Source organism: Populus euphratica, unplaced genomic scaffold, assembly GCF_000495115.2.
Source record: "Populus euphratica unplaced genomic scaffold, PopEup_1.0 scaffold74.1, whole genome shotgun sequence".
Taxonomy (NCBI): Eukaryota; Viridiplantae; Streptophyta; class Magnoliopsida; order Malpighiales; family Salicaceae; genus Populus; species Populus euphratica.
The window spans coordinates 660,791-673,795 of record NW_011499954.1 but is presented as its reverse complement, the minus strand read 5'-3'; the positions used below and the strand labels follow the sequence as shown (position 1 = coordinate 673,795).

General features: G+C 30.9%; 1 protein-coding gene across 1 annotated transcript in view; it reads right to left on the bottom strand.

Annotated features, from left to right (window-relative positions):
- Positions 1–2,690, bottom strand: part of LOC105138244 (aluminum-activated malate transporter 8-like) — a 10,134-nt gene extending 7,444 nt beyond the window's left edge. The window contains exons 1-2 of the mRNA XM_011044293.1: positions 2,231–2,690; positions 1,957–2,097 (exon numbers count right to left, since the gene is read on the bottom strand). Of these exons, the coding sequence (XP_011042595.1) occupies positions 1,957–2,097; positions 2,231–2,519 (430 nt within the window). The 5' untranslated portion in view covers positions 2,520–2,690. The remainder of the gene's footprint in view (positions 1–1,956; positions 2,098–2,230) is intronic.
- Between the last annotated feature and the right edge of the window lie 10,315 nt (positions 2,691–13,005).

The following is a 13,005-nucleotide window of genomic DNA, read 5'->3' as shown; positions in this document are numbered from 1 at the left end:
CCACCAAAAGTGCAACTTTTCCTTTGGCTCCTTGTCCAAGACAAAGTAACCACAAGAGATTTTCTATTTCAGCATGACTACCTCACTCTTCAGGAGTCAAGATGCGCTTTCTGCAATAAAAGCTTGGAATCTTCGAGTCACCTCTTCATTCATTGCCACTTCACTTGGAATATATGATGAAACTGCTTTCTAATCGGGGCTTTTGCAGTGTTTTTCCAAAATCTATTGATGATATGTGCTACCAATGGTCTTCAATGGTTAAAGGCAAGCAGCAGAATCTCTCATGGCAGCTTCTTTTCTCATGCGTTGTTTGGAATCTTTGGCTTCACTGAAATGATGTTATTTTTAATGATGCTGCCCCTAACTTTCAAATTTGTTTCTCCATGGTGAGTCAAAGTATTGCTTTATGGTTGAGGCTTGATTCCAACTCTTTAGAGCTTAATATAGAGAATGTTTAGCCGAGAGAAGTTGGTTTCTTATGATTTGTTTGTTCCCTCATTTGTTGCTCTCCCCTGTTTCATGCAACAGTTTTTGTACTTTCTTTCTTTACTTGTTCATCTTATGTAAGTTAGGCTATTATCTTTGTAGCCTTTTTTCTTAATAAAATTTCGACTATTAACAAAAAAAAAAAGAAAGCAAGGTTCAGACTCTATTCCTAACCACATCTCATTCTCTTTGAAAAAAACACAAGAAAAAAGTCCTCTAAAGTCATGAACACAATGATACCCATAACTATGATATGTCCCAACTATAAACAAATAGCCATCCTCATCTAGTTCTAAACTGCATCTAAAACATAAAAAATATTTAGATTATCCCAATCATTACATCATCTTCATGTATTATAAGATAATCAAGAAGGAAAAAAAAGTCCAATTCAGGGTATCGATGAATGTGACAAGAAATATTACATCTCATCCTTCTTAGAACACAAAACTTTAGAATCTTTACTATGCCATAGCTTCAAGCATTGGTGTTGTTGGTGATGGCGGCTACTTTGGTGATGATAACGGTTGGAAGTGTCATTGACCATATAGTGGTTAGCGTTTGATGTTTATGTAGTAATTTAGTATGAGGTGAAAAATTTTTATTTATATTTTCTTAGTTGGTTCAATTTTGATTGAATTGATTCATTTGGTTTTATTCTTTTAAAATTAAAATCGAACCAAATCAAATAATTTTTCTTGTTTTTAAATTGGTTAGCTTGAATTTTTTTGTTTGATTTATTTATCTTTTTTTTTTATGATTTTTCAATTGATCAGTTTGTTTTTTAAAACTCAATCATATATTATATAGACCTAAATTCATGTACAAATTCAAATTACTTCCTATATAAGAAATAACAATCAGCAAATCACAAATATATTGCTTCAACTATTGGTATAGTTTGTAAATAAGTAAAGAAATAAAATATGTATATCCTATATTTAAAAGAAACACTCCCTTCTAATGTTTACAAGTGTGAATTTCTATTATGTAATAAATTACATCATATTAGAAGGATTCTTTTAATGAGCTTTCTAATGCTATTATATTGATATTTATAATATCAAAAGATGACATTTAGAACTTAAAATTTAATATGTACATCATATTAGAAGGATTCTTTTAATGAGCTTTCTAATGCTATTATATTGATATTTATAATATCAAAAGATGACATTTAGAACTTAAAACTTAATATGTTAGTGTGACTATTGAGATAAAACTAAATAACATTTATTCAATTCTATAAACCTGTTACTACACAGAAAATGAAACACAATAAAAAAAATGTTTTCTTGATCTTGTTTTTTTATTTTTTTAAAGATTTAGAGTACTTAGTTGTATTTTGAAGGTGTTATTTTTATATAAAATAAATAAATATTTTAAAAATAATATTTTCACATGTCTAAACAAACTATTTATCTATATACATCCTAAATATTTTTTACATTAAATTCCATATAAGCATACCTAATACGAAGACAAGGATTCGAAGGACAAAGGGCTGTCCTTTCCTTCCAAAAAGACTGGCCAAGTTCGATGCTCCGAACCCTAGCGCACAGGCAAGTAATGTTGCCAAGCCTCTAAACAAACCCTTGCTCAATGTTCCACCTGCATAACAAACAATACATGCATTATCAAATATTGCGTCACTATTTCAATCTGGTTGACATGTAGATTTTACTGAAGTTAATTAAATAGTAAAACAGCTAGCCAATTCCTTGAAGTATAACTAATCACGTACCTACTGTAAACTCAAAGATTACAGCCACAGTTAACACAGCCCACATCCCTGACACCCCAAAACCATCATAGAGAGGTCTAGAATAATAGAAGGAGGACACGAATGTGAGAGCTAATCCCACTTTTAGTGAGTGAATGACTCTTCTTGGGTCATCTTCTCCAAGTTTTTTGGTACCTTTTGCTAATTCTATAGCCTTGGCCTTGGCCTCACCAGGCAAGGCCTTGAACCAGCTCCATGCACGTGTAAAATGCCCGGCTTTCTGTTGAATTGTTGGCTGATCAATCTCCATGTCTTAAAATTGTGGAAGGTGGCGACTTTACCTGAACTAAGGATCGGGGTGATAATTAACTAGCTAAGAGAGCTCAACTCAAGGATTAAAACAAAACCTTTCGAAGTGGTTTTCTTTTCTTCTAAAATTATTTTAGAGAGAACTGCTTGAGAACGAACAGCTTTGGAGAGCATATCCCTCGCCGGCCATCCTACATTTATAAGAACAAGAAGTAGCTAGTGGGCTCTGTTGGAAAATTTTCTTTTGAGATTATGGATTGCGACTACTTCAGTTTTTCAAAGCTAGACCAATGACTTTAGTCCTTTACATGATCAGTCATTGCATGTTGCTCCACTTGTTCACCACAATCTCTTTTATTACACCCTTTATATTAAATTCTGTGGAGAAGACTCTTTGATGGAAGAATTCTCTAGGGTGCGTGAGACTCACACTGTCACGCACACATTCTCGACTTCACTGTTGTTGTCAGCTGGATCCTCTCAACTTTCATTAACATAATAATATCTAATGCAGTTAGTTAAATCCTATCCTTGAATTTGAATAAATGTTTTTGTAAAATATTTTTTTTATCTTTTACTTTTATTCCTTTTCTTTTTAGAGTTCAACATCATAACAAGATCTTAATGTACGGTTATAATATACCGAACTACTCGTGTATCAAATGATTAATTCAACCTAAAAGCTAAAGCTATTAGGTGAGTTCTTAAGATATAATTTATATTATTTTTTGACACATTCCTTCAAATGAATGTGTTAGAAAATAATATAAATTATATCTTTAGAACTCACCTAATAGCTTTAGCTTTTAGGTTGAATTAATCATTTGATACACGAGTAGTTCGGTATATTATAACCGTACATTAAGATCTTGTTATGATGTTGAACTCTAAAAAGAAAAGGAATATAAAAAAAATATGTTTTGATTCTACAATGGCTAGGTTTGACCTTAAAGCTAAGATCCACTATATCGGGATGAACCAACTTTAACCATTAGACAGATTAATGGTTAGAAAATACAATAAAATCTTAGTTTATATTAGATAAATAAATAATGCAGCTTACCTTAGATAAGATATATTAAGGGTGATATGTCAACTCTATGCACAACTAGTTCTCTTATTCAGACTCTGAGACTAGTTAGGTAGACTCCATCCCTTTTTTTTGACTAATAAAGAAGAAGAATTCCACCCATATCCTGATGATCCAGGTCTAAGAGGATGCTCCCCGCACCATTGTACATGTGTAACATCATTAATGATGGGTCAATATAGACCATAATCCCATGTAATAGAAGAATAGGAAGGGAAGTTATCATGGGGGATAACTTCCCCTCATATAAAAGTAAAACAAAATTGAACATTAAAAGAGTTTTAGAAGAAGAAAGGCATTCTACGAGTTTTGTAACAAAAAACAAAAAGGATTCGTAGAGTTTTTCTAAAGAACTTGACATTGAAAAAGAAGGCAAGCCAGAAACCCTTTCATACTCTAATATTAGAAGGATTAGACACTTCAATTCTGGTATATTTAGTTGTTAATATTAAGTATTGTTCATGATCAAATAACATGTAATCATATTTAGACTAGTGATACAAGTTCAATGAAACTTTTTACATGAAAAAGGATTTTAATCCATATATTAGTTTTTTCAATAGTAATTATAGTCAATTATTTTTTAATTTGAAGGATTAACTCTTTAACTAATGATGAGATGATTTGTTTAATGGCTAAGGGGATATACTCCTTTAACTTATTAGTCTTCAAATCTCAAATAATATCAAAGAACCGATTCAACCTAAAAACTTAAGCTGTTAGGTAAGGACTAAAAATATATTTTATATTATTCTCTAACACCTCTATTAAGTGAAAGCTCTTTAGGCTTGAAACTTGCACTAACTCACACTATCTTGTATTTAATTTTTATCAAATAAATGAGAAAGGTGAGACGTAATCGCTTAGTCACTAAAACTCTAATATCATATCAAAGAACCAATTTGTACTGTGGGACCCACTAAAAAATTGAGTTTGAAGTGAAGTTTTTGTGAAGAAGTTTTTACGTGCTTTTTTAACTAAGTTTTGTAAAACATTGTTTGCTTTTGCATCTCAAAAGCGCTTTTGAAAAAAAGTTAAAAATTTGTTATTTTTTTCTTTATTTCAAATTAATATTTTGGGGTGTTTTTACATCATTTTGATGCACTGATATCAAAAATAATTTTTTTAAAATAAAAATATATTATTTTAATGTATTTTCAAGTAAAAAGCATTTTGAAAAGCAATTACAATCTATAACTACCAAACATTTTATACATGGTTTTTGATGCACATAAACTTCAACCATAATTTTTATCAAATATGTATCTAAATCCAACTAAACTTAGCTAACCACACTTTTTTTAAACCACAAACCACAAAAACTATCTGAAAAACAAACACACTCTAAATATGAATTTCAAGCCTTACACTTATCATGAATTCAATCAAGTTGAGCTGCACTTTTAAGTACTAATCACTTATCATGAATTCAATCAAGTTGAGTCTCACTACAAGATTTCACAGTTTTACCGACATAAATATTCTCTCGGTCTGTGATTCAATGTTTGTTGATAATTTTTTTATTGGCGACATCCCTGATGAAAAACATCAATCAACTTTCCTTTCATTGGTAATACCTTATTTGGTCGCTAAATTAGTAGGTAAAAGAAAAATTTGCCAATGGTTTTATAGATAAAAATTACGTTGCTAAAAAAAGTTTCCTGCTTAAAATGTATTGACGGGTGTATTCTATCGGTGATTGTGTGAAATACCAACGGAATAGGCCGTCGGTAACGTTATCGGTGAGTGTGTGAAATACGAACCTATTATATCTGTTTGTATATTTGTTAGTGATTGTGGCAACTATTATGAAATACCGATGGACTAATTCCATATGTAAATTCGTCGGTATAATTGACAAATACCGATTGATGCAGTCCGTCAGTAAAACCATTTGAGATTATTTTTAAATATATTTTTAAAAAATTATTTAGAATACATAATATTATATAAATTAATAGTAAAAAAAACAATTATGCAAATAAATTTTTTATTAAACATCAAAAACAAAAAAAAATAAAGTTAAATAATATTCATTATAAACTGAATGTGTTTCAAAAAATATATTAAATTAACTATTAATGTTAACTAATACTCATTACAAATTAACATAATGATGGAGCTGGAGGAGGAGAAGGAGGAGGAGGCTGGTTGTTATACGGCAAAAAAGGAGGATGCGCACATGTATCAGCACTCTGTGATGCCATGTTCATGATCATTTGACGAAGCTATTCATAATTCGCTTTTTGTTGTATATACTTCGCCGATATGTGGTCGTATTTTTTGGTGAGCTGAGCCGTGTGTTGCTGCAAGGCTATCGTATTTTTTGGTGAGCTGAGCCGTGTGTTACTGCAAGGCTATGAACTCCTTAGATTGGGTGCTCGATACTAATTGGGAGCTCTCAATAGTTGAGACACTACGGGCCGCCCATAAATTCATGATTGTTGTGTTTGAGAGCCTGTACACTCGATTTTTACCGGGTTCGCTGGATGATCCAACCTCCATCCACAAATTCGGATTGAAATTTAGATGGTCGAAGGATCGTCTCCATATCTCTCCCTCATCCAGCTATTATAGGTCTTCTAAAAATGAAAAAAATAATCATCATATTCAATTCAATGAAAATAATAACTTGCAAAATAAAATGGTTGAACAAACATACCACAAAGTGTTGAGCATGACTATTAATGAACTGTTGCGCCTCCTTTTAGCAGTCTTGACTCCACTCATGTGTCTCAACAAATAGCTCCATTGGGCTCCAATTACATCCAAGAGACGTTGTCCATAATGAAAAAATTAATTAACAACAAATTCATTTAATGATATATTTCATTTAAATTAATCTTACCATCTATTTTGTATGTGCAGCAAACGAAACATAGCCACCGGTGTGGGTTGTCACTAAGCCATGAATTGGTAGATTCAGGTTGCCAGCACTAGATTGTGAGTGTCATGTGAATCGCTTAGATATCACGTGCTCTAAATAGTGCGGCCATATATCTGTCAAGATGTATATTGGTTTGAAATCACTCCAAACTGCCACATCATTCTAGCCTTGAAGACCTTTATCTTTTGCAGTTTTTTTTCTTTTTTTTATGCTTCATACCAAAAATCACATAACCTACTTCCATAGTGAGAAATTAGATTTTTAAACACAAAGCTTTTTCTAAAAAAAATGTTATGTTGTTTTTGATGTTACCTAGTTACCATGTGATTTTTCCATACCCTCCTCACAACAGTATCTTGCACACTGTCCTAGTTGAATTTATCCTATGAATAAATAATTAATTTTAGATAAAAATAATAATTTATTTAAAATTATATTAATAATTTATTAGAAATAATATGGAAATAAGAAATTAATACCAACCTCAAATCTATCAAACCATGCATCGATTTGAGGTGTCCATTCAGGATGTTTGGATACCTGACGCCATTGAAATAATAGAATCTCCATTGACTATTTAAACACTAATGATATTACTCGGGTGACCTCAATATTTGTGAACCTAAAAATAAAATAAAATAATAAAATATTGATAAGTTGTTTATAAATTATGTTATAATTTTTTTAAAAAACTAAAACCTTAACAAACTTACATTGAAAGGTCGTATTTCTACTATGCCTCGTACTTGCAGGTGAATTGAGTCCGCTGCAAAGAGGCACTACCTTTGCGCTGTGAAACTGCACTGGAAGAGACATCATCAGTTGATGGCGCAGGTGCCTCTTCTTGAGAGGCACCTAAGGATATGTCATCCTTGCTGCTAGAAGAACTAGTTGTGACCATACGTGAGTAACGAGCTGTGGATTTCGTTCTACGCATTTACATAAGTTTATATGAATAATTATATAATTAAATTTAAATGTTAAAAAAAATTGATAGTACCTCCCCTAAACTGGAGACTACCCAAATCAACAAACCTGCAAATATTGATAATATCCATAACTAATTGACCGAATCTATACTAATATTATATATAACATAACATCTTGCAATACAATAGTAAAATATATTCAAAAAATTCAAAAAACTCTAGACTAACAATTAAAATTAATAGAAATAAATAAACACAAATCATGCAATAATAGAGTAAAATTACTAATTATTTCAAGATATTCAATTACTAAATCTAAGGTAAATTCAACATTAACAACTATAGTTCAACAAATTATTCAAATATTATGGCAATACAACAATAAAATATATTCAATAAATTCAAAAAAACACAAATCATTCAATAATAGAGTAAAATTACTAATTATTTCAAGATATTCAATTACTAAATCTAAGGTAAATTCAACATTAACAACTACAATTCAACAAATTATTCAATTATTATGGCAATACAATAATAAAATGTATTCAAAAATTAAAAAAAAGACTTTATGAATGAAATATGTTGACCTTAATAATGTATTTATTTCAAAACTTTATCTACATTACAAAAATACACCAAAACCAAAAACATAACAAAAATGAAAATAAAGAAAAAAAATACTTGAAGTAAAATGAAATAAAGGAAACACATACCTTTTAATTTGATGAAGATTCAACTAGAGATTACAAGCAAAACAAATAAAAAATATTTAAGGAAACAAGAGGAAAAAAATCAAAACTTAGAGGGGATTAACGGAGTAGATGAAAAAATAAACTAAAAGGGCGGTTGCTGGGATTTATAGCGCAGTTTATTGACGACTTCACCGATGAAAATAAAAAAAATATTATTTTAAATTATTCCGTCTATGAAGTTTTGAAAATCAATTGGTACATTTTGAATTTCGCACCATCGTTTTTAATTACCCTCCATATTTTTCACAGTCTGTCAATAATTCTATTGGCAACTTGACACAGTTAGAGATGCATTTAATGCACCACCCTTTGAAATTCACACCATCTGTTAGTGATTTTATTAGTAATATTGGCTCGCCAACAACATACTGACAGACTGGAATTCATCTGCCAATTTGTTGATGATTTTGGCATTTACAGTAATTATTTTTTAACTCTTAGTGAAATGCCAACGGATGGCATTTCATCCGTAAAGTTGTAGGTAATTATGGCATTTTAAATAATTATTTCTCAACTCTTTGTGAAATGAAGATGGACTGAATTCCATCCACAAAGTCATTAGTAATTGTGTCATTTCAAGTAAGTATTTTTCAATTCTCTGTAAAATTCCGACGGACCTTAGTCTGTCAGTATGGATGTCGATGATAGCGTATTGTATAAGAAACATTATATTTGTATTGCCTAGTTACCTTCTTGCAAACACATAAATGATAAACTATTCATCACACAAAACAATAACAACAGTGTTTAAACTACACATAAACTTATAAAATAAATATTTTGTGTTACAAAATATATCATCCATAATATATATTACATGAAAAAAATATTTTACACAAGGCTTCATTTTGATAGTTAGTCAGAATTTTCTTCTTCTTCACCGTCAATTGAATAGTCATCACCTTCATCACAATCTTCAATATGTATATCATCATCTTTATTAATATTTGCTTATCTGCTAGAGCTCAAAACAACATTCAACTCCTTTGCGTCAACACCAATAAGACTATCATTGAAAACATAAAATTTGAATTTTTTTCCAAGTCAATCGAAGGAGCAACTTGATGTGTTTCAACCAACTCACTAACTTCAAAGACTTCATCTCGCATACTTGTGTCTTCGTTCTCATCCTGAACAAACTTGACACGACCCTTAGGTTTCATTTTTAAAATGGATAACCAATCCATTCTTGATCGATCCTTTCTAAAGGAATGGGTATGTGTGTAATAAATTGCAAAAAACAAAGACATCGTTTACATTGCGGAGTCTAGCTTTTAATTTGATTTCAACGAGACCATAATGTGGATCAACTCTGATTTCTCTGTCAGTCCTGTCATGCCAATAGCATTTGAATAAAAACACTTTATTCTGCTTGCTATGATATCGCAGTTCGACGACCTCTTTTAATCTACCATAGTAATTAACTTCTAACTTACTACTAATCGATCCCTTAACACAAACATTGTTGTTGTATATCTTTCTTTCATGCTCATATTCTTCAGTGTGGAACACATATCCATTGACAAAATACCTGTTGTATCACATAACATTTTTCTAGGGCCCAAGCTTATTGAAGATTACTTAATAGCATTCTTTTCCATTTGATAAACCTTATATGTAATGCACATCAATAAACAGTAAATAAGAATCTTGTAATGATATGCATATAGTAATTTTGCAAGTGAGAATGAGTTTATGGTAGTACTTACATATATTCTAAACCATGTGGCAAATTATTCATCTTGTAATTCAAAGATTTGTGATTTGGTCAGTTGTGAGTTATTGGATAACAAATATTATCGATGTTGCTTGCAAGTGATAATGAGTATATGATATTAAATAATTAACATTATATTATTGCTAAAGTTTAATTAGTATTATATATATATATATATATATATATATATACTTACTAAATAAAAGGTCTTAACTCATTATAGTTAAATAGAATATAATTTCTATTTTTAAAAATATATATATATATATATATATATACTTACTAAATAAAAGGTCTCAACTCATTATAGTTAAATAGAATATAATTATATGCATGTTTGAACTCTATTTCTGACAAATATCTTCTCCTACGACATTTTTAGATATGGGTCATCCAGGATTGAAGAATACTGACAAGTTCTTACTGGAAGGCACTTCACCACCATCATCATGTCATGGAAAGTGATTAATTCTCATTCTCAAATGAGGTTTGAAATAGTGCGAGATAAATGCTGAGATCTCCTCAACAATATAGGCCTCACATATCGAAGTTTCAACATGCATCTTATTCTTAACCTTTTTTCTTGATATTGAACAAATACCTGCATATATTAAATTAATCAAATATTTTTGATTAAGAAAAACAAAGAAAATACTTCTATATATGAATTATATTGCAACTGTAATATCTAACCGTTTGAATGGGTGCATCCATCTATACTGGATCGGTCTTCTAACTTTTGCCTTGAAGGTAGATGTATGGGGAGATGCTCCATTGGGTCAAAACATGATGGAGGGAATATCATCTCAAGTTTGTATAACATCTTGATGATATTCGTTTCAAGTCTCTCAATGTGATCAACATTCAACTTGCTAGAATATATATCTCTAAAGAAATGACTTATGTTCATGAGTGTATCCCATATCCTCAAGTCTCTCAATATGATCAACATTCAACTTGCTGGAATATATATCTATAAAGAAATGACTTATCTTCATGAGTGTATCTCATATCCTCTTTGGTAACAAATCACGAAAAGCTAATGGGATAAGTGTTTATATAAACACGTGATAGTCATGACTTTTCATTCCATACAATCTGCATTCCTCCATATTAATCAGCCTTGATATGTTCGAGGTAGGTTCATCTAAAAAACATAGACTCTTAAGCCATTTATAGACTAATAGTTGTGAGTTTTTTTTTCTAACATGAAACCTGTTTGCTCTTGGTTTTTTGACCTATGACTTATTACAAACCAAATCCATATTTTTACAGTTATAGAACAAAACTACATCCAATCTAGCCTTGATGTTGTTCTTTGTCTTCTTCTTCACATCCATGACTGTTGAAAATGTTTTCAAACATGTTCTTTTTAATGTGCATACGTCAAGGTTATGACAAATAGATTGTTCTTCCAATAAGGAAGCTTCCAAAAGATACTTTGCTTTATCTAATTATGGGTCAAACCAAAACTAGGAAACTTCTGCTTACCTTATTGGAGACCAACCACAATGTCATCGTGCTCTAATACGACATCATGCAATTCTTCACCAAAAAGACGCGGGGGTGCAACATCCTTTTCAACTTTGCCAACAAAAAAATCTTTTCTGTTCTTTCTATACCTGTGATTATGTTACAAGAAACAATGGTGATAGTAAAAAAAAAAGAAGGAAGTTTTACCTCATTTTGTTAGCGTGAATACCTTGTTGTTTTCCATGCAGTATGGAAATACTAGTTTCCTATACGTGCTCCAAAAAAAAAAGCATTCTACTTGTTAGCGTGAATACCTTGTTGTTTTCCACGCAGTATGGAAATACTAGTTTCCCATACGTGCTCCAAAAAAAAAAGCATTCTATAAGCTAGAAAATCATTAATAGTCCACATAAAAGTCATCCTCAAAAGAAAATTTTGTTTCCTCAATATATCATAAGTTAAAGCTCCGAAGGACCACAACTTCCAACTCATCAATCAACAGTCGAAAACAAACATTTATATTTCAGCCCTGATTGCTCAGACCTAGTATGACTATAGATAAAAACATGAACTCCAGCCTCATACACATCTCTAGTAGCAAGTTATAAACTATCAGAATGACTGGCCAACAAGAATAAAGAGTAGCAAATGACCAAAATAGGTTGAATCCGTTTGTACACAACCTAAGAAGCACGTTTCTTGATTCAACTGAAAAGTAAGGATGCACACTATTAAAGTGTTTCCATGCTTTTTTGTTAGAAGGATGCACCGTTACTCCAGCAACCATATAATATGATTGGTGCCATGTCATGTGCTTAATAGTCCTTGGTGATATGAATAACCTTTACAGTCTAGGTGTGATTAAGAAGTATCTAAGTTTTTTATATGCCATGAGAGTTGATTAGTAATTAAATGTGTATTTTTATCAAGGTTTTATAACATCATTTTGCACTTGAAGTATCAATAACTCCTTAACTAATGCATGTTTTATAATAACGTATCTAATAATATAACATATCTCTAATTTATTATAAATGTTCATTTTAAATGTAGGTCTATCACATAAATAAAAGGATTGATTGATTAAGAATTGAAATTGAAATGAAAAAGAGATGGCCAAACTTAGAAAAGAGATGCTGGTATAGTCCAAACAGAAATACTGTTTGGTAATTGGGTCATATCTGGAGTTGTAGATCTTGGATTTAAGTCTACTTTCTATGAATGTAAAGGTAAGATTTAAAAAGACCATTTTCAAGTCTAAATTGTAGCTACAATAAAGAAGTTTGAATCTGTCCTGCATCCCAAATACTGTTTAGTGTTTTGTCTTATATTTGGAGTTTTAGAAGTCCAAATGACCTCTTTTTTTTTTTCTTGGAAAGCTGAGACAATTTCATACAACTTTCATGTTTTCACGTGGTTTCAATTTTGATGTTATCAATGATGTTTTGGGTAGATAATATAAGATAAAGATTGCCACCAAGTCAAGAGTTGGTCACCCATTCATCAATTAGTCATCAAATCAATAGTTCCCAATTTTGGCCTATAAAAGGAGGCATTTGCCATGCATTTAGGCATCTTAGTTTCCAGATCAAGATCATGCTCTTCCTTTCTCTCTTTGTATTTTTTATAATGTTTA